We start from the raw sequence: 22,018 nt of genomic DNA, 5'->3' as shown, positions 1-22,018 counted from the left end.
ACAGAGCAAAAAAAAAAAAAAGAATAGGAAGAATATATATATATATATATATATATATATATATATATATATATATATATATATATATATATATATATATATATATATAAATATATATATATACACTCCATTTTAGACCCAGAGGAAGGGAAGATGAAAAGAACCATTATAAAATTTTCACATATTTGAGATAGTAATCCCACCATTTAACTGTAAATAAAACAAAATGACAAATTAAAGTCTGGCAAAGGCTGATTTTCACTGTTGTTGAGTTGCAACTTTTTGATGGTATTTACTGTTGTTGTAAATTTTCTTGGATCTGCTGCACTGAGTCATTGGTCATGAGCGCACTATGGACGTTTTGAGAGGGTGACGTTGATGGTGCTCGAAAATTCGTAGTCTGAATGGCATTTTGCAAACACAAAAAGTCAGATGGGCATCCCACAACCCTTGCCCCACACAGATTATGAAAAGAAAAGGCACACTTCTCCCTCACTCAGTGTGGCAACATCTCAGAGATCACTTGTGCATGAAACTCAAATCTTGCTGAATAACTTTTGAAACGTTTTTCCAATGTTCAAATATGCCAAAGTTTTCTAAAAATGTTCACTGTTCTCTTATAAAAAAAAACCCTTCCGAACTCACCAAGATATTTTGGGTCTTCCTCAACTTCATCATAGAGCACATCAGCATTTCAACAAATACTGCTACGATTTTTCGAGAAAAATAACCAGATCAAATAGTGTTATCTATTATCAGCAATTATCATAATCACATCCATCAAATTCTTTAGATTTTCAGAAGAAGTTTCACTATACATTTATTTACACATGCTTCATCCCATAAACAGATTTCAGTCTGTCAGTCAATCTGTCTGTTGCTCCTGCTATCAAATATCATTGATCTTCTCTGCGGTTGATAGAAGCAGCTGGTGGAGGTTTCCAGCCTCTGTCCGCTTTTGGGAATAGTCATTTTGTTTTGAGGATTTATACCCTCCGGGATCCTGAAGTTTTCTGCAGTCTCTTTGGAGAAGACATTAACGGCTGATGTGTCAGTAATGTTCCGCATAGGAGACATGAGTAGCTTGCTATCGTCCCCTAATGGTGGGTAGTCCATGATGGGAAAGGGAGGACTGAGCAAGATAAGACTCTGTGGTCTTTGCCTGTTTCTAAAGGATGGCCTTTGTAAGAGGTTGGCTCGATTAGGTCTTGGGCAGTCAACAAATAAGTCGACATTGGGAGGATGTTTCCTCATAATCACTGGGAGGTCTGGATTGGGCAAGCTCTTGGCTGACTCTGCAGATTTCTCTGTGCTCGGCTGTCTTTGATATTTTGGGGCAGGCTCTTTATTCTCTAACTCCTCCTTAAGGTCGGTGATTGTCTGTGGAAGTACAGTTTTCTCCATATTCACTTTAGGATGCTCCTTTTCCTGCTCCTTGACGACATCACAATCTTTCTCATGCTTGGTGTGAGGTATCTGACTGTACTGCACTTTTGGAGGTATGACAGGCACAGCTTTGGCCTGGCATGTCTTTATCATGAAGGCTGTTCTCACTGATGATACACTTACTGGAGCAGAGTTTCGGCGTAGTGGGGCCTGGTGGTCATTCAGGAACAATTCTAAGTCCATGGACAGTCCGTTGTTTATGGTCCCAGATGGTGTCAATAACCCTCTCTGACTGAACTCAGAGCAATTATGGTTTTGCTGGTTAGAAATATCTCTGATGCACCGGTGCCCTAAATCCAAATTCAGAGAATATGGCCTGTGTTTGGAGAAGCCACCTTCCTCTCTTTTCTCTGAAAGATATGTATCTTGAGACATCTGCCTGTGAAACCTCTGAGATGAAAATGCGTTCCTTTGTTTCGACGTATTGCACTTTCCTATCTGTGGTTGTGCTGGATTGGTGCTGGCCACACTGAATCTGATGGGCAAGGGCTGTGGGTAAGTCCCTTTACTGTCTAGTTTGCTACCGGAAATCTGAGGACTGCTTCCTGAGAGCAGCTTGGTACTTTTCTTAGATTGTTTGTTTTTTTGAAACGAAAGAGATGACGCGTTTCCCTCCTCCAAGCACAAAGTTTCCTCTACTGCGGGGGAAGAAGATGACGTCGGCAGTTTGCCAAACAACTCGTCCATGTCAGGTGAATGGAGAGGACTGGTAACCCACTGTTTGGTGGAGCTAATGTCCTCCCAGGGTTCCAGCAAGTCCAACTCCTCTAAGTTTCCCACACATCCATCTTCATCTTCGAGGTTGGGTAACTCCAAGGTGTTGGGCCTGTCCTCCAGACAGACTGTCTGTCTCTGAATCCCTCGTAGCTCGGCACTCACATTTTTCTTTCCGCCATCAGGGGAGACACTTTTGTCCTCCTGATGGTTCCCTGATTCTTCTTGGCTTTTATGATCAACTGGCAATCTTGAGTCTGTAAGAGAACATCCTCTTTGCAACGGTTTTATGAATTGACCATATTGTGCAGAATCTAAACTCGTGTGCTTTGAGAGAACTTGCCAGTTTTTGGTATCAGCAGGTTTATCTGTGCTCAGGGATTTACTTTTTATGGGGACCTGATGCAGTGTGTTCTCTTTCACATCCTTCAGATCAACAGACTGAGTGTGAGGAATCTTTGCATTCCCACTGAGGAAACCCGAGTTTTTGTGAGATGGAAATAGGATGTCTGACTCCGAGGGTTGCTTTCTTGCAGAGTTTGATGCAAAAGTGATGAAATTATTAGATACAGCAGTATTTGAAGCCTGTTCCCTGTGTAGCAAAGAAAGCGTTGGAGAGCTGCTGCTTCGTTTGGATTGTACGTCTGGTTTTCGCTTAACATCCTCACAAGCGCTGATGGAAGAGAAAACGGGCTTTAATGTCTCATCCAGCAAGTCAATCTCAGGCTCAGTGATTTTCAGTTCCTGGTGGAGTTCAGACCACAATTTTTTCCCAATGGGAGAAGCGCTCATGTCCTGAAAAACAAACAAACAAACAAACAAACATAATATGAACTAATTATTTAAAACATCGTGACAATTTTTTCAGGACTGATTATCACCAACATCCTTCTAGCATGTTCATTTTGATGCCCCCATATTTATTACTTTGTAATAAGCTTATAAATCACTGTCAGATTCGATGTGATTTGACGGTTAACACTGGAAGACCTCAAAATGGGAGACAACGTCCATTATGATTTTCCAATAACAGAAATACCATCTAAGGTTTACCAGTTTTGTGGCTTTGGGCTGGCTGTACAGTTGTTTTCCAGGAGATGGTGCTGTAGCTACGTCTTCGCTTGCATTTGCAATGGAAGAGCGTTCCAGTTGTGAAATATCCCTCCTCGACCCTTGAGCCTCCTGAGTCACTTCTCCACTTGAGTCTGAGGGAGAAAATGAGATTTGTAATGATTCCGCATACAGTGCAGAACGTAGCCTGTAACCAGGAGTCTCATGTTGAGTGTTTGAGTATTGTCACAACACCGGGCTGCAGCTGACTAAAAGGGGTGAGGTATTTTTTCCGAAAAAGTTGACCTTTTTATCCCAACCACAGGATAAATTTAGCGTGCCAGCCTTTGACTTGCTATGGCTACGAATACACTATGCCTTATAGTATACAAAAACTTGTAATTTAGTGGATTCCGTGTTACTGTCTTAAAAACATATAGGGTGACCAGATACAAACAGTCCAAATGCAAGATAAACAACATTTTGGGGAACGTTGCGAGACAGATTTAAAATGTCCACTCTTTATAGGTCACAAACGAATAAAAAAAAATCTAAAACTTTGAAAAAAAATGCATTGGTCTTAATTAGGCAAATTTAAACCCTGCTTGGAGTTCCGCTCTTACCCGCTAGTCAGTGCATGATAATATATTATACACTTGCATAACATTAGAAAATACATTTCTATAGGCTTTACCAAAGGTTCATAATTTAAGCTATCTATAATGCATAATTCCACCCTGCTTTTTTCTCCCCAATTGTATCTGGCCAATTACCCCACTCTTCTGAGCAGTCCCGGTCGCTACTCCACCCCCTCTGCCGACCCGGGGAGGGCTGCAGACTACCACATGCCTCCTCCGATACATGTGGAGTCGCCAGCCGCTTCTTTTCCCCTGACAGTGAGGAGTTTCACCAGGGGAACGTAACGCGTGGGAGGATCACGCTATTCCCCCCGGATAGCCGCCCCGACTGACCCGAGGAGGCGCTAGCGCAGCGCCCAGGACACATCCACATCTGGCTTCCCACCCGCAGACACAGCCAATTGTGTCTGTAGGGACGACCAACCAAGCCGGAGGTAACACGGGGATTCGAACCGGCGATCCCCGTGTTGGTAGGCAACGAAATAGACCGCTACGCTACCCCGGGGCCCCATTAGTGCATAATTTATATCCAAAATGCAATGTATAAACTACTACTACTACTACTTTCGGCTGCTCCCCTTAGGGGGCGCCACCGCGGATCATCCATTTCCATCTCTTCCTGTCCTCTGCATCTTCCTCTGTCCCACCAGCCACCTGCATGTCCTCCCTCATCACATCCATAAACCTCCTCTTTGGCCTTCCTCTTTCCCTCTTCCCTGGCAGCTCCATATTCAGCATCCTTCTCCCAATATACCCAGCATCTCTCCTCCACCCATGTCCAAGCCATCTCCATCTTGCCTGTCTTGCTTTGTCTCCAAACCGTCCAACCTGAGCTGTTCCTCTAATATACTCGTTCCTAATCCTTTCTTTCTCCATAACTCCCAGTGAAAATCTTAGCATCTTCAACTCTGCCACCTCCAGCTCTGCCCCCTGTCTTTTCATCAGTGCCACTGTCTGGTACCCTTCTATCACAAAATGTAAAAACAAATGAAAATAATGATAATAACGATAATAATGATGATAATAATAAGAATGAACAAGTACGTCCTTCTGCATCCTGACCTGAGTTTAGTGTGTTTAAAAGAGCGGCGATGTCTAAGCAGAGAATGCCAGAGATTATTCCTGGATAATAACCAAAACCGTTTGTTTAATGTTTAAATGAAGCGACGCACAATCTTGTTATTTTGCTCCGAAATGTGGGGTTAAGGATTAAAGGATTAAAATGATGTGCAGCACAATTTAAAGCGGGGTGCCTGCTCATAGGGTGATGACTGTACGCTTATTTTGTTCCTACGGTAGCTGCCGCTTGGTTTCATTGAATACACTTTAGTTAGACTTTTTGGACCTTTCGTCTTTTGAGGTAGGTTGAATGACCCACCTGAACCCCCCCCCCCCAGCTACGCCCATGCATCGTTCCACTTTCAAATGTGGCAAAAGAACATGTGCTACCTTCTGCCATGCCCAAAGAAATGATTTCCCCGTGGTTCTTCTCCTTTGCTGTTTCTTCTTTCCCTGTTTCCAGTAGGGGGGCTGTGTTGCCCCTGTCACAGTCGTTGTACTCCTCTAAAATTGCCGTCTCTTTGCAGGGTTTCAGGGCAGCTGCGGCTGGCTTCTCTTTCGTAAGCCCCCTGCAGGGGGTGCTGTTGGAGCTGATGACGGCCGACACCCGTAGGGGCACGGACACCGCAAAGGGCTCAGATATGTTGACGGCTTTGCGTTGATGTCTCGGGGAGGACTCCAATGGGAAGAAGCTTCCTGGGAAGGAGGGTCTAGATGAGCTGTTGTGGGCGGCACCGGAGTACAACATCCTCCTGTTTTTAGGAGAAGTTGGCTGGTAGCCGCCGAGGTCATCACCTTTGAACACTTTCAGCTGTTCTGGTAGTGCTTTTTGAGGTGGAGCCGAGGTTCCTGTGGACCCTCTTTGATTCATGCTTGGGTTACAACCACCTGTTGCCCCAACAGCTTTTTTCCCTTTTAATTCCCATTTTTCATCCTGTTCACTCAGGTCATAGAGTGAGTCAGATCCTAATGTTCTGGATTTCATGTCTGGAAGAAATCCACCGTTTGTTCCACAGGCTGGGCTGCTAGCTCCCATTCTGTCGTCATCTGTGCAGTAAAAAAAAAAAGAATAAAAAAGAAAATGGAAGACAAATCATACACGATTAACAAAAACTAATAAAAATATCTGTAGAGTAACAGAATAATTTTATAATTGGACGGCGATTCAAATGAAAGGATCAGTTTCAAAGATGGCACAATTTTTTCCTATCTTTTATTTTTCTTGTGATTGTTGCGTTTCTAACCACCTGTTGGCAGGGAGCACAGGGATTCCATACTCCTGGATGGCCGAAGAGCCGCCTTTTCTGCAAAAAAACCCCAAAAACAAACAATAAATACATTTTTCTGTGAAAATTTGCAAGTTAGATTACCATACAGTATGTTTTCACAGAATGGGAAGTTAAGAGTTCTTTAATCGTTAACAGAATGCAACATTTTCATAATTTTTCACCCCATGTCCTACACACAGCTCATTTAAAAAAAATAAATAAAAAAAAAACATAAATTGGATTCACGTCATCGAGGATATTCAAATAGAAATGTATGAAGACACACAATGGATGGGGGACTGATTATGTGGATCCCCAAAAGGTTTGTCTTTGTTTCTATTCTTTTTTTTGGGGGGGGGGGGATTTTTACCCCTTTTTCTCCCCAGTTGTACTTGGCCAATTAACCTATTTTCCGAGCCGTCCCAGGCGGTGCTGCACCCCCTCTGCCGATCCGGGGAGGGCCACAGACTACTACATCTCCTCCGATACATGTAGAGTCGCCAGCTGCTTCTTTTCACCTGACAGTGAGAAGTTTCGCCAGGGGGACGTAGCGTGTGGGAGGATCACGCCATTCCCCCCCCAGTTTCCCCCTCCCCCCTGAATAGGCTCCCCGACCAGCAGGAGAAGGCACTAGTGTAGCAACCAGGACACATACCCACTCCGGCTTCCCACCCGCAGACATGGCCAATTGTGTCTGTAGGGGCCCCCCACCAAGCCCGAGGTAACACGGGGATTCGAACTGGCAACCCCGTGTTGGTAGGCAACGGAATAGATCGCTACGCTACCGGACATCCCTGTATTTGCTTCTATTCTTTAAAGAGCATTATTCTTAGATAATTTAATAGTTTTGAACCAGACGATGTACCTTTATCCCTAAAAAGGGCTACAAGCCTTAAAACTCGATGATATTAAGTCAAGTCAATTTTATTTGTGTAGTCCAATATCACAAATTACAAATTTTCCTCAAGGGGCTGTACAGCAACACAACATCCTGTCCTTCGACCCTCGCATCGCATAAGGATAAAATATTACATATTTTAGTTTTTATTTTCTTCTTTCAAGCTTTAAGAAATACTTGTTCACGTGCACAAATATTTACTGGGCTCTCCCGATCCACAACAACACAGTATAGGCAATTGTGAATTTAGCGGTGTCTCCTATAAAGGCCGAGTAATGAAGCAGCGAATCATTTTGAGTTGGAGACCTTACCTGTGACACTCGGCCCCCGTATGAACACACTGCCGTTCCGACTTAGTTTCCCCTTTGAATCTGTGACAGACTTGCCCAGGTTGAAGATAGACTTCCACTTCTTCGATTTCCCAGAAAACTTTCTCCTGATGGATGAAGAGAAAGTAAACCTTTTAGAGGCGTGACCTCCTTAGGACCTTAAATTCCTGCATCCTAGAGGATGACACAGACTTACAAGAATACCTCAGAAGCAGTTCCCATTGTAAGGGATAACGCTCTCTACATGTAAAAACTCGAGATTATTGTAAGTTTACCATGGAATACATTCCCCGGATGTGTGTAAGCATTTGAGTGGTTTTCAAGCAGGTTGCTCTTAAATGATACTAGATATGGCTTCATGTGAACCCAGCTTACTTGCTCTCTGATATGTCTATGACAGTGTGGTACAACATGGCGGTGCTGGTGTCTGGTAGACTGTTCTCTCTCTGGCGTTCTTTATGTGCTGGGTGGTTTGGGCTCAAGGAGCGTGCTTGGGCCTCCTCCAAGCTCATGAGTTTCATAGGCCCACACTGGCCACCCATAGGAAGTGTGGCATACTTCTCCCCACATGACAAATTGAGGTCTGGAAAAGTACAGTTACTCATTTTTGGAGCCAGTACATACGAAACACAGAGACTAAATATATCTTTGAATTTAAACAATACAGTATATGTTTGAATGTTTGATTGATAAACGTTTCAGGATTTTGAGTTTTTATGCAAAACAAATTCCCCCAGTTCAAATGTGCAAGTAATCGTTAACAGAATACCTTCTTTAGGTTTGATCGGCACAGCCCCTTGGTTGAAGATGTGGTCTGTGTGGTTCAGAATGAACTCCACTACCGACTGTTGCACCCGTACCTCCTGGAAAGCCATATCTCCATTACAGGTTGCAACTTCAATGTCTTTAGACCTGTAAAAACCAAGAAAAATGGCAATAATATGCAAAAAATCTACTACTACTACCACTACTATTTTCAGCTGCTCCCGTTAGGGGTCGCCACAGCGGATCATCCGTTTCCATCTCTTCCTGTCCTCTGCATCTTCCTCTGCCACACCAGCCACCTGCATGTCCTCCCTCACCACATCCATAAACCTCCTCTTTGGCCTTCCTCTTTTCCTCTTCCCTGGCAGCTCCATATTCAGCATCCTTCTCCCAATATAACCAGCATCTCTCCTGCGCACATGTCCAAGCCATCTCAATCTTGCCTCTTTTGCTTTGTCCCCAAACTGTCCAACCAAATAATACGCAAAAAAATATGCAATAAAAATATGAAACGGCAACTGGTGGCATAGCTCTTTGCAGCACCAGCCTTCGACACAATGCAAAGTTGAGCAGCAGTGTGAAAATGTCTCTTTAATGACCCGACCAATTGAAAGTCTTGGTTTTCTGGATTCCAGATTTGGGGAACAATTATTGATGTTCACAAGCATTTACTGAACTGACTGAGATTATATATGTATGTAACATGGCTTTTTTTCTTCACCCCAATTGTATCCGGCCAATTACCCCACTCTTCTGAGCCGTCCCGGTCGCTGTTCCACCCCCTCTGCCGATCCGGGGAGGGCTGCAGACTACCACATGCCTCCTCCATACATGTGGAGTCGTCAGTTGCTTCTTTTCACCTGACAGTGAGGAGTTTCACCAGGGGGACATAGCGCATGGGAGGATCATGCTATTCCCCCCCAGCCCCCCGGACAGGCGCCCCGACCGACCAGAGGAGGCGCTAGTGCAGTGACTAGGACACATACTCTTATCTGGCTTCCCACCGGCAGACACGGCCAATTGTGTCTGTAGGGATGCCTGACAAAGCCAGAGGTAACATGGGGATTCAAACCGGCGATCCCCATGTTGGTAGGCAACAGAATAGACCGCTACGCTACCCGGACACCCCCAACATGACATTTATTTTATGGCAGAAGACTTCTTCAGCATGAAGGTCAGTTCTTAGATTATGCATTGCTGTTTGGAGTTGTGGTTGAAGAAATAAAGGCGTGGCATAAGAAGGAATATGATGATTGGGTGTCAGGAATATGAACCGCCATTTCCACTTCAGAAATGGTAGTTGTAACTTATAACTTATGGGAGATTTATCAGATGACATCAGGTGACTGATAAAGGTAACTCTGAATAACTCTACTCACTATTTACCCACCTCAACAGATTTGGAGCCCACACCAGCGCCAGGTTACGGGTGTGCATGTTTGTCTGGGTGCTCAAGGTGGCAAGGTGGCTCAGGTGTTTAGTGAGGTACTCCAGCGTCCTGTGGAAAGTTGACAAACTCTTACTAATAATACACCTACCACCATATTAGCGGTAAAAGCTTACTGGCAAGGACTGCCCAGAATTGGCCAGTTTCCTCAGATGAAGTCTCTTAGCTACTGAGCATGTAGAGGGGTGAGCTTTACCTAAAGTGGGGGACGGGGAGCTGTTGGATGACACTCTGCATATGTAAGAGCTTCTCATGATCCCCCTGAACTGTCATTGCTTCCTGTGGGCAGAACACAATTATAGATAGATGAGTGTGTTGCAACATTTCAATATAGAAATTAACTAACGGTTAAAATAAACCCGTCACCAGGGGTGGCTTATGATGCACGAATTTAACCTTTTACTAGATAGGAGTTTAGATAGGAGTTTCTGCTAAATATCAATACATAATGTCAGTGTACTCACGGTGAATTTGCTGTAAAGCTCATATGTGAGCAGGGGATTGGGCAGCTCCCTGAAGTACAACTTGCATAAGGAGCCCACACAGTGGATGTCCTGGAGGTACACTTCCTTTGTAAGGTCAGGGCAGGCCTCAGAGCAAAATTCCTGCCTGCGAATGCGCACGCGCACACACACGCACGCACGCACACACACACACACACACAGACCAAGTTAGCTGAATGCTTTGATTGTTTAATACTGCTCCTCGCTACTTGTTGCTGGCCCATTGGCTTAGATTCCGTCCATATGACCAGTTCATAAACCACAGATGTCAAAATTTTTTTGTTTATTGCCAATCTGAAAGAAAGTATTAACTTTCAGAGTATCAAAGGATACTAATAGTGGCCCTGTGACATTTTACACGGACAAAGCCTAAGCCTTTAGTGCAAGGCCTTTACTTTTATAAACATTGTAAATGTAATAAAGCACCTATTTAAAGTTAGTGTGCACTTTTTCTAATCTGCTTTATAGAAAATAATCTTGAAACTACTCAAAAACTAAATAAAGATTTGAGGTTGTTGATAGAGATGAGTCTAAGGATTCAAAATGTCTGGATTCAGAATCATAATTATACTTTTCTCAAGTTTATATTCATCATTTACAATTTAGATTTCAGCTTTGGGGGTAAATCTTTACATCAGGTCTCCAAAATCAAATTCTAGGAACTTTTAGACATTTGACTATTGGCAAAGCGCTGCTGTGCGAGAAATGAACACTTGAAATGAAAGCCAACCTGAGCTGCACGGTACATGTGAGTGACGGGGAAGTAGCTCGGACGGCTCGATCAAATATTTACCTGAGTCGCTGGATATTTGAGGTGACCCCTGACAGTCTGTAGATCCCATCCACAATGCCATGCTTCTCAATAAACTCCGCACAATACTTAAGAACCTGTGGAACTGAAGAAAGTAAATGAGTTAGTCATTTCAGTAACGCTCCAACCTGTGCCATATATAAAGACATGTCCTGTACGGCCATTGGCCAACAAATACGATAGCAGAGATATTTAAACACAATGAAAAAATGCCATTAGTGAATATGAATGTACTCCAAGTGTGTGTGTAGTGATACATCCATGTTCAGATTTTGCCCATAGTAATGATTATTATTATTATTATTGATACATAATGATTATTATGTTGTTATTATTATACTATTTTTTAATTATTATTATTATTATAGTAACATCAGTTCAAGATGGTATATTATGCATACAGATACATTGGACTATCCAGAAAACCTTAAAGTCTTAAGTGCAAAATAAAGAGAGGGAAACTATTACAAAACAAACTGTACGAGCATTAACACGACACATTGCGTTAGGATATGTTATATAGATACTGCAGGGTATTTGTTACCATGGTTCAGCTTTGTATTCCATAGGGGGGCTCATTGTAGAGAAGGTGGACTTTAACAGGAAGTTAAAAATGGTTTGTTTGTTTCAGAGGAAGGTTGACACACCCAGTCCTTGTAGCTGGTAATACTTCCGACATTTCCTCTAATAGAAACAGGCCAGCAAACTATACGACCGCCGTCTAAGCTATAGCACGGTCCCTTATGGCTGATCCTTACTATGAAAATGTGATACAGTATCTACTAGGTGTTTGAAACACACCATAAGAGTGCTCTGACAGGGTGATTTTTAATAGTTTGTGCAGAACACAACTCAAATTTTAAGTAAGAATAAAGACAGGATTATAATTGTGAGCAAAAAAAAATGTTTCCCCTAAATTTATCAATGTAGTTATGAATGCATGTCACTGGATGCATAATATAGATGGATTTAAAGTGAGACGACAAAGTGCAGTTTGATGGATAATTTTCGCCATGTCAAGTACTCACATAGGCATGATCACATTTGCATGGTCATCTTTCATAGCTGATAGGAATTAATTTTGAAATCTATCAAGAAAAATTAGCATTTATATAATCTATTATCTACAGACTACAATATCAACATGTAAATGGTGTTTTAACTACAGTTGAGCCTCTGGGCAGCTTGATCTGCCCAGAGGCTCAACTATACAATCTGCGTGATTGTATTCTCATTTACAGTGTGTCCCATCAGTTGATCATCCCATGGAAAAGTCCAGAATCACTTTTCAAATGTGGGTACTGATTAGCATATGAAGAGCTTAGCATGTGCGATTCAGTCTACCTAAAAGTTAAGGAACGCTTTTGTGGGAATGAGTTATTTTTATGCCGGTACTACAGACATGAATCTATAATTGTCCTCATGCTTTGCCCCTGTGTTTAGAAAAAGTGAACCATAAGTCTGGCGTCGCTGCATATGCATGAAGCATTGGACTGCCAGGGCCAACTGTTGTGGTTGAAACGCTGGATGGGGAACAACTGTTTACCTCTGTTTGCTCTGCGGGGAGCGCTTCAAACACTCTCTGATTTCATAACAGGGTGCAGTTTGATAAATTTCAAATGACTCTTAAATAAAGCTTCGCTGAAACATCTTGAATTTTCATGCAAAAGCATGAGGTCGGTTCGTTCAATAGTTAGTTGTGAAGAATTTTCCAATTCAGAAGATTAACAAACAAGCCAAAGCCAGAACCACAACTATAATGTTACATATTGCTAATAATAATGGCACATGTTGTTAATATGGAGGCAATCTAGCAATACTTCAGAGTTCTGCAAAATAAGGGGGGCGGGGGGGCAGCCAAGTTTGATGCAACAGTAAATATAAGGAAAGGAACTAGAGCTGTGTCTTAGCCTGATGTTTCCCCAGGAAATGACAGGTAAACTATAGTGTTGTACATTTTACACATAGTTACTGTGTGTAAAACACAACAAGTGAGAATAAATACCCTGTAGGCTTCTTATTTCAGGTTCAACCATAACACAACTCCCTCTTTAGCTCCCATCATATTACCCATATAGGTCATCATATCATCTCATCATATTACCCATATAGTAGGCTACCTTATTCTATTTTCCCCACGTCTCTGCGTGGCTTTATTCCATATCGATGTCTTTGCCATCACCTTCACTCTGTATCACTCTGAACAACATTATTTGTGTTATTTTGTCATTTTGATCCTATGCAGTCTCCTGGTTTGTATTTTGCACTGTTATGTTTGCCTGCTGCTGTGCACCGTAATGTCTCCAGGCAGCCTGGTAACATATATGTTGTTCTAGCCTACCTTGTCTTTAACCATACTTCTGAAACGCTTTAGAAGTAAGACACAAATCGCTTCCTGTACATTTTTTTGTTGTTCCATCGGTGGCAACATTTGTATTTTAACGGGTGAGCCAAAGAAGACCCAGTTTTATCATCGTGAATTAACTTCTTCTTTCTTTTTTTCTTTTTTTTTTTGGACAGGCATGGGAATATATGCCGACATCGACGGTTGCTAAGACTGGAAATATCCCCAGGGGACACGGCGCTCATTTCCCTTTTCGAGCATGGAGAAACGGAGCGGCAGCGCTGCGTGGGTGCAGAAGTGGCCCTCCTTTATAAAGCTGGAACTGTACACATGGAAGGCTGAGGCCAAAAGTAAACAAAGTAAGTTACAAGTACACTTCTGTACCCTGTGCCGACTTGCAGGGCAAAGCCAGTCCAAGGCAAGCAATCCCCAGCACACGCAGAATAAACAAACAGTTTGTTTTTCTACTGCCGTGTCGGTTCGGTGGACCGTGAACGCAGGCATACTTTGCTATCAGTTAAACGTGAACAGTTGCTTATTCATGGCACGTTTCTTGTCGTACTCAAGGATCACAAAAAAGGCAGTGGTCGTCTTGATGTTAAGCTAACGTCGCCGGTCCGTTGTTAGCCGACAGGCCAACATAAATACGAGGCGGTGTGGTTCTGATGAACAATCCCAAAAGTATGTCTGCTGTGTAAAGTGGGAATTGAGAGTAAACCCAGTTCCCTTTTTTTTTCCCTCTTCCTGCTGTGAATGCCTTGTCTCACATTGTGTGTATGGCCACCCCACTAGGTTTCCATGACCTTTTCCTCCTCGTAGCCACCCCGAATGCCCAAGTGGACTCTTGTTAGTGCTCGTGTTAGATTTCGGCTCTCTTTCTGCTCAGAAACGCCGTGTTAACCGTCACGAACAAATCACAGATTGTCGAAAAGGGAGTTGGAACAAGAAACGGAAACACAAAGAGATCAAACTCGAGAGTAAACACGGCTATCGCAAAGGTTAACCTCACATTTAAACTCTCGATTCGTCTTTGTATTTTCTATAAACGGATGCTTGGTGTTGTACCTCGCTGCCCCCCCCCCTCATCTTTAAGCAGCACCGCCCAACCTTTTGTCAGACACAAAACTACTTACAGGCTCTTTAGTGACTGCAGGAAATTGACAGAAAGTGTATGAGCCACGCCCGAAGTCCCAAATCCCCATTTTATTGAGTCAATGGGAAAATGAATTGCTGTACGAAATACAAAACACATGTACACCACCAGTTTACAAGGAGACATAACGCCGGAGTACAGTCGGGTATTGGCAATGTTCAGACACTTTTAAGTCAAACCCAGTTTCACCATCGCATGTTGATATACAGTTAGATAATGTGTACTCACGATCCCAAGAAAATTACATTAAAAGAAAATTAAACCCATAATTTTGTCATGAATTTTGTCTTGTATATTTTAGAATATGTGATCAGGGTGATGAAGCATAGCTTACTGAAAGTGGATAAACTGTGAAAGGAGAGCTGTAAGGAGAGTGCCGTGATAAAAGTTTACCATCTTGTCCAGAATTCTGAAGGTGCTCGATCAGGTCACAGCCAAATGCATTCTCACTTCCTTTCTTTTTGGCCTTCTGCTTCGTCCCTTTATTCTTCATGTGGCTCCACTTAATTGTCCAGATGATCAAAAGAGACAAATCCTAGAAAATGCAGCGTCTGATCCATATGACCCCGGCAAAGGGTTAAGGCTGTGGGTCAAAAAGCAACCGCATAGAAACCCAAACGTTCAGCTCCCAAAAAGACTGCATCCGCTCACATCTTGACTAACCACATTGTCGGAGGCTGAGGAATTCTTGTGTGAAGAGCAGATGTGACGTCACTCTCTAACTTTTAGCCCTGCGTTCAGAGATGCCAGCTTGAGGCATGGTCTAACTTTTTAACGGTTGTAACGGAGAGCCGGCTGTGGCAGTCTACTGCAGCATTTTATCTCAGAAGGATTTGCAGAAACAGCATTAGATTCGGTTGGTTTCCTGTTTTTTTTTAGTTTTTTTTTTTTTACCCCCAGCCAGTCTCTCTGTGCCTTTTTATCTCCTCCTCTTTTCCTCCATTCCACACAGTCTCTCTCTTCACTGGTTTCCCTGAAGTTGAGGAAACATGCGGACGTCCAGTGAAGCGGCCCGTGTTATTTCTGGAACATCATCTTTAAAATATGTCTTGCTTCTCCCTCCCGGGCTCCCGGTGTTCGGTGTTTAGAGAGCCAGCGGATCGTGGCAGTGGCATGGCAAGGAGTTTTGAAATGTTAGGGGCTGAGTGGAGGGGAGGGAGGTGAAGCGATGGGAGGAGAACAGCTGACCTCTGTTTCTCTGCTAGTTTAGAAATTACTGAAACTTTTATCCCGTTTTTTTTGTTTTGTTTTGTTTTTTTTCCCCTTTTTGCCAAGCTCAGTCCTAACGGGAAAGCTGCTCTCTGCCTTCCTGAATGCTCCCAAAGTACACAATTTCCTGTACAGAGAACCTTGTCTCGAAAACAAAAACAGACTGGTTCAGAAGGAAGAGGGAAGTGGGAGGTGACTGAAGCGAGGGCCTGAAGGGCACAGATGGGAAATGTGGGGATGGTGGGGGGTGGGGTGGGGAGATGGACAACACATGGTTCTTGTTACAAACTGCTCTGCAGTTTCATCGTTTTTTTCCTCTTACAACTGTGACTTTTATGGTGGCATGCTACTACATTCGGAGAGGTAATACACGAGATCTTGAGAGCAACTTATAACCCCGATGACATAATGGCATTTTATTGCTCTGCCTAAGATGCCGGGTGAAGTAACTCCTTGGACTGCCGCTTTCCTCATGACGGGACTGTTTAGATGTTAGCTGCAATTTGGGAGCCACATTTGTCTTCTGCTAAAGCCATATGGTGATATTTGGGTTAGAAATACCATAAAGGAGGTCTGCACACAGCCATGTTGGTGTGAATTGTAATCGCAGTTATGTCTCCCCCTGTTGAAGCAGAGTCACTCCACCTCTGGCTATACAAGCCTTGCCAAATGTTTGCATCAAGTCTGTCCAAAACCTGTCTTCCTGTTTCTACAGATATAACACACCGTCACCGCAGCACTGATGAGCTCACACACATTTTACGCTTTTTATCGTGTCTTGATATTGTCCCCATTATCTACTTTGCAAAAAAATAAAAAATAAAAATCTAATCAAGAGCTTTTACTGTGGTGTAAAGATCCATATCTGAAAATGTAAGTCTTGATGGACTGGTTCCAACAGCAGAGCTAGATCACAGTGTACCGTCTTGCAGAAGATATTTTTGAAAGTGTTGTTTGAATGTCACAAGTGAGCATAATGACTCGGCCATCCTGGCCTCCACAAAACAAAGCTTTCTTTCTACACCCTAGGAAGAGGAAGATGACATCATTCTGTCCATACAAAGCCTCAGACTTCACACTCTTTCTTTGCACGGCAAAAGAAGTCTAAAAGTGATAGGGCCTTCCCTATAGCCAAACAATAAAATAATAGGGAGGTTATTTTTTTCTTTCTTTCTTTTCATTATCATCTTTCTTTTTTTTCTTTCTGTTAAATGATAAAAGGTCGAGCGCCCTGAAAGGCGTGCAGAGTCTTGGTAAAAATGGAACCCATTGTTCAGTGTTTTGCTGACGGTCTTATGAACAGCAACAAAATTCAGCTGCAACTGAGGGAAGAAATGAAGGAGTCCATTTATAGAGGAATGACACTCAGAAATCAGACACCTTAATTTTAAACGTGTAATATTTAACCCATAGCCCCCCAGCTATGGGTTAAATAGTGCCACTGCCTGGTGGATACCTCGGGAGAGGAATAGGCTACGGGAGTAAACCCCTACAGAAAAATCAACGTCCACAGTGCTGTTGCTTTTTGTTTTTCTTGCCCTTTTATATCTGTTTAAGTGGGAGAGTACTGCTGGCGTCGTGTGTGGCTGCTGGTTCTCCCTCTCGTAGCCCCCCCCCTCCCATCCACCCCTGTATGTCTGTGTTATGTTTATCTGTTGTCTTGTTTCACCCTGTTTATTGTAAAAGAAAGAAAAGTGCTATATAAGATTGATTTATTATTATTATTAATATTGTCAAAATGTGAAGTTTAGAGCTGCTACAGTAAAAATGCATGAGAGAATGATTTGAGGGGCAAATGACTATTTCAGACACCCAACTTAGAAGTATTTACTATGCAAATGTATGTCATTATGCATGCTCAATAATCCAGGTAAGGAAACCACAGAAAGTTGAATCAGTTCATCCCACTAAATGTTTTGTCCAGATGAACTTATTCGACTTTCTGTGAATGTGAACGGTATATCTACATATACCTTTGCTTAGTGCAATGCACAAAACATGTATGGTTTAACGGATGTGGGTAAGGGCATGAAAAGTGACTACGCAAGGGATTGTTTTCCAGCATTTATTTGCTCCTGCAGAAGACAAACACAACACACATGAGTTGCCTTCTGGTCCCCTCTGCACATCCACTCAGCGATGCCAAATGGCATGTTTGAATGTAAACAATTTATGGACAATGAGCACACTCTTTTGGCCCCGTTAAGCGACCTGTGATTTAACGTTTTGTTAAAATGCCCCATGAATACATCTGACATATTAGAAAATGACAACGTCCAGCTGGTGTGAGTTTCAGGGGAAAGCAATTGTTTCCAGTACCACCTGAAGTGTGCAGGGATGTTTTAGGTCATTGGCCAGTGGGTGCGGGCCATAACACGACCATAACATTTTAGAACAAGGGGTTGGCAGGGCGGGCGGGGTTAACAGTTATTTTTTTCAGTGTTCTTTGTGAGGCTGCTCTTGTAAAGAACACTAGCAGCAGATGTTTGTGTTACCATCCTGTTTTTCTGTTTCACATTATCTGTTGAGCCTTTTTCTTTTATCCAAAAAAAAAAAAATCCCCACCACTTACACCCCTTAGCAGTCTGTCCATGTCTATCTGAAAGCCAGTGCAAATAAGGCCGCAGACAGGACTTGTGAATTGACATTGATTGAAAAAGCAAAGCTGTTTCTCCTACCGCAAGTACACGCAAAGACACGCAACTGTGACAGGCTACAACACCTAGCTGCAGCCACCAGCAACGAAGGTCATCTCAGTAAAAACACTGAGCCGATTCCTAGATGGGGGACAAAGGTTGTTTTTCTTTTGGTCGTTTGAGAAAGGTGCACGGCTTTAATGTTTGCGTGTCCTTGACTGATTATAACACATCCCTCTACTTTAACTCTATTCACCTTTTTACATGTCTGCATTGTTTTTAATGCGTTCAAACTAAATCACAAAAAGTATTGTAGGGACCGGAGAGGGAGATCACTCTGACTTACCGGCAGTTGTGCGCTGGGGGAGCGCAAAGGATTCTGAGACTGTTAACGTTCCTGTCCAAACTGTTGTTTTAGTGTTTGTGTTTTGGTTATTGTGGTTGTTTGTTTGGGGATTTGACTGGGACTGGGTAGATGACCATTTTACTGACTGACTGACTGTGGGATCGTGACTAAGACTGATGCTTTTAACAGTGACCTTGGGGAAGAAAGCCACTGTTCGGCAACCATTTTGGGGGCAAAAATAAAAGAGCACTCCCGTGGTCATGGTGTATGTGACATGGGAGCTGCCATTCAAACGAAATCCCTGCCTCTTGCCTCCGCCTTTCACGCCAGCTCGCCACATTGGTGTCAGAAGTGGGCTCTTGCTGAAAAATGGAGAGGGAGATCCAGAGACTACAGCGGGAGCAGACCCGTTGGTGCTTGGAAAACCTGGCGTGGCAAAAGACGGAGCCTGCCAGAGAAGGAAAATTTCCTGCCCACCCTGATGGCTCCAGTGCACAGCAGCTCCAGCACCCTTTAAAGGCCAGGAGGACCAGCACAGGAGAATGCCTGCTGCTACCGATCGCCCCCTAGCAAGCAGGAGGGATGCTGCGCATAGAACGCCAGCCAAGCTGCCCAAGTATAATGGGATGACACAGCTAGAGCCGTACCTCTCGCAAATCCAATTATTGGTATGGCACAGTGGATGGAACAACAAGGAAGCTGCCATCCACCAGGCTCTGGCATTGGAGGGAAAGGCTTTGCAGGTGCTCCTCGACCTAGCCCCAGCAGAGCAGCATAACCTCCAAGTCCTGACCATGGCGCTGGAGAGGGGATTCAGGCAATGAACCTTCACTGACCAGAACAAGGAGTAGCTAGCCAGCCGCTACCAAGAGGGAGAGAGCCAGGGTACCGTCGTCACAGATGTGCAGCTACGCACCCAACACGGTTACCTGCAGTTCAACGCAGCCACCCAAGAGGAGCTGGCGCTCCACACTTTACTTTAGGTCCTCACATCAGAGCAATTGCGTCAGCAAGTTCACCTTGCCATTCCCCAGTCCCTCAGCGGGGCTCTCTGCGAAGCTGAATGGGCTGAGGTAGTACTCTCCACATGGCCTACCCAGCAGAAGATCTCTGAACACACGTCGGGGGGGGGGGGGCTATGAGGAGGAGGAGGAGGCAGACGAGGTCTACCAAGTCCGGCTTCTACCACAGCAGTCTTGGCGATGCCAGGGTGATAGAGCCCTATGACAGTCCTTGGGCAGCTCTAGCCATCTTGGTGAGGAAAAAGGACGGTGGCTGGTGGTTCTGTGTGGACTATCAATGCCTTAATGCCATCACAAAAAAGGACTCTTAGCCACTCCATTGAATTGACAATGCCATCGTAGGATCCAGTTGGTTCAGCTCCCTCGACCTGCGCAGCAGCTACTGGCAGGTGGAGCTGGCCCCCAATCCGAGACTGAAGACCGGATTCACCATCGGGCAAGGTCTGTGGCAGTTCTGTGTCATGCTATTCGGGCTCTGCAACGCACCAGCTACATTCGAGCGGCTGATAGCGACGGTGCTGATGGACGTATCCCGGAGCCGTTGCGTTGTGTACCTCGATGACCTGCTGGTACACGCCAACAACTTTAACAGACCCCTGTCCAACCTGCATGAGGTCTTCGTCGCCATTTGTCGGGCTGTGCTGCAGCTGAACCCTGTCAAGTGTCACCTGCTGATGAGGGGGACAAAGTTCTTGGGCCACGTAGCCAGTGAGCATAGCATAGCCACTGACCCAGCTAAGGTGGCTGCCGTCCAAGACTGGCCAACCACTGCTAATGTTGGTGAGCTGCAACATTTCCTGGGTCTGGTGTCATACTACTGCCGTTTCATCCGGGACTTAGCCACTGTCACCAGTCCATCCTGCCGCTTGATTGACAAAGGCCGGCCATTCGACTGGGACAAGGCCTGTGCTGCAGCTTTCACCTGACTCAAGGCGGCTCTCACTGAAGCTCCAGTCTTGGTCTACCCTGATGCTCAACAGTCTTTTATCGTGGACACTGATGCCAGAAAGGCATACTTCAGTTGCGCCCTGAGTTGCACGGAAAATAACTACTGCATCACCCGACACAAGCTGCTGGCAGTACGACACTTCCAGCCGTATTTTCCCAGAAGCCACTCTCTCATCCACACCAACCATGCCTCACTTCACCTGGCTCCTGAACTTTAAGCACTCTGGAGGCCCTTCAAGGGTACGACTTTGAAATCCAACATCAGGTGGGGTGACATCATGGCAACGCTGACACACTCTCCCGGCGCCCCTGTATGGTATTGGAGTGCCACTACTGCCAGCGGCAAGAGGAGTGGAGCCAGATGACACTGACAGTGATGGCCGTCCAGACTTCCAGCAACGAGGAGAGGTGGTTCCCGTTGACCACGCAGCAACTGAGACAACAGCAGGAGGCAGACGTGACCCTGGCACTGTTGAAGGGGTGGCTGGAGACACGGCGGTGCCCCGAGTGGACAGAGGTGTCAGCGCTGGGGCCTGAGGTAAAGGCCTACCACTCTCAATGGGGCAACTTCGAGCTCCACGATGGGTTGGTGTGCCAGAAGTGGCAAGCTCCCAGATGGGGGAGCGGGCTCTTGCAGCTATTGGTGCCCTGTGTACTCCGTCCCCAAGTTCTCCAGATTGTCCATAGCTCGGTGGGGAGGGGGCACTACGGCAATGCCAAGACCCTCCACCGCCTCCGGGGCGGTTCTACTGGCCTGGCTGTTGATGAGATGTGGAGCTCTGTGTGCACTGCTCTCACTCCTGCACCTCCCAGAAGGGACCTACCCAGTGCTCCTACGCCCCACTGCAGCAGTTATTGGTGGGGGCCCCAAGGGAGTGAGTAGTGGTGAACATCCTTGGACCTTTCCCCGTCACCCACTACATCCTCGTGGCTATGGAGTACTTCACAAGTGGCCAGAGGCATATGCAGTGCTGGATTAGAGCGCCACCACGACAGTGGAGAGGCTGGTAGATGAGATATTCACCCGCTTCGGAGTTCCCGCCAAGCTCCACAGCAACCAGAGGCGGAATTTCGAGTCCCAGGTCTTCAGTGAGGTCTGCCAGTGGCTAGGGGTGAAAAAGACAAGGACAAGACCACTCCATCCTCAATCTGACAGACTGGTGGAGCAGTTCAACTGTATCCTGGCCACCCAGCTTGCCATCCTCACCAGCCAACACCAGTGGGACTGTAACTGCCACCTGTCCCTGGTCCTGTGGTCCTACCTGACTGCTGTCTAGGAATCCAGCCAGTGCATGCCTGCTGCCTTCATGTTGGGGCCAGAACTCTGACCAGTGGACAGGGTTTTGGGCCCCGCCTGAGCCTGAGATTGCCGAGGGAAAAGAAATAGACTACGGCTACTGAGGGAACACCTTCAAGTGGTCGACTACACCCA

General features: G+C 44.9%; 1 protein-coding gene across 1 annotated transcript; it reads right to left on the bottom strand.

Moving 5' to 3' along the window:
• Nucleotides 1-103: 103 nt before the first annotated feature.
• Nucleotides 104-15,719, bottom strand: arhgap31 (Rho GTPase activating protein 31). The gene is made up of 12 exons (XM_056284458.1): nucleotides 14,819-15,719; nucleotides 10,911-11,013; nucleotides 10,079-10,223; nucleotides 9,811-9,893; nucleotides 9,558-9,665; nucleotides 8,172-8,314; nucleotides 7,778-7,985; nucleotides 7,385-7,509; nucleotides 6,155-6,211; nucleotides 5,298-5,954; nucleotides 3,214-3,365; nucleotides 104-2,955 (listed from the first exon to the last, which is right to left on the bottom strand). Exons 1-12 carry the CDS (start codon nucleotides 14,916-14,918, stop codon nucleotides 862-864), a joined length of 3,975 nt encoding a protein of 1,324 aa, XP_056140433.1. The 5' UTR covers nucleotides 14,919-15,719; the 3' UTR covers nucleotides 104-861.
• Nucleotides 15,720-22,018: the final 6,299 nt, after the last annotated feature.

Source organism: Lampris incognitus, chromosome 8 (assembly GCF_029633865.1).
Source record: "Lampris incognitus isolate fLamInc1 chromosome 8, fLamInc1.hap2, whole genome shotgun sequence".
Lineage (NCBI taxonomy): Eukaryota > Metazoa > Chordata > Actinopteri > Lampriformes > Lampridae > Lampris > Lampris incognitus.
The sequence above is the reverse complement of the archived record's forward strand: the minus strand, read 5'-3'. Positions and strand labels throughout refer to the sequence as shown.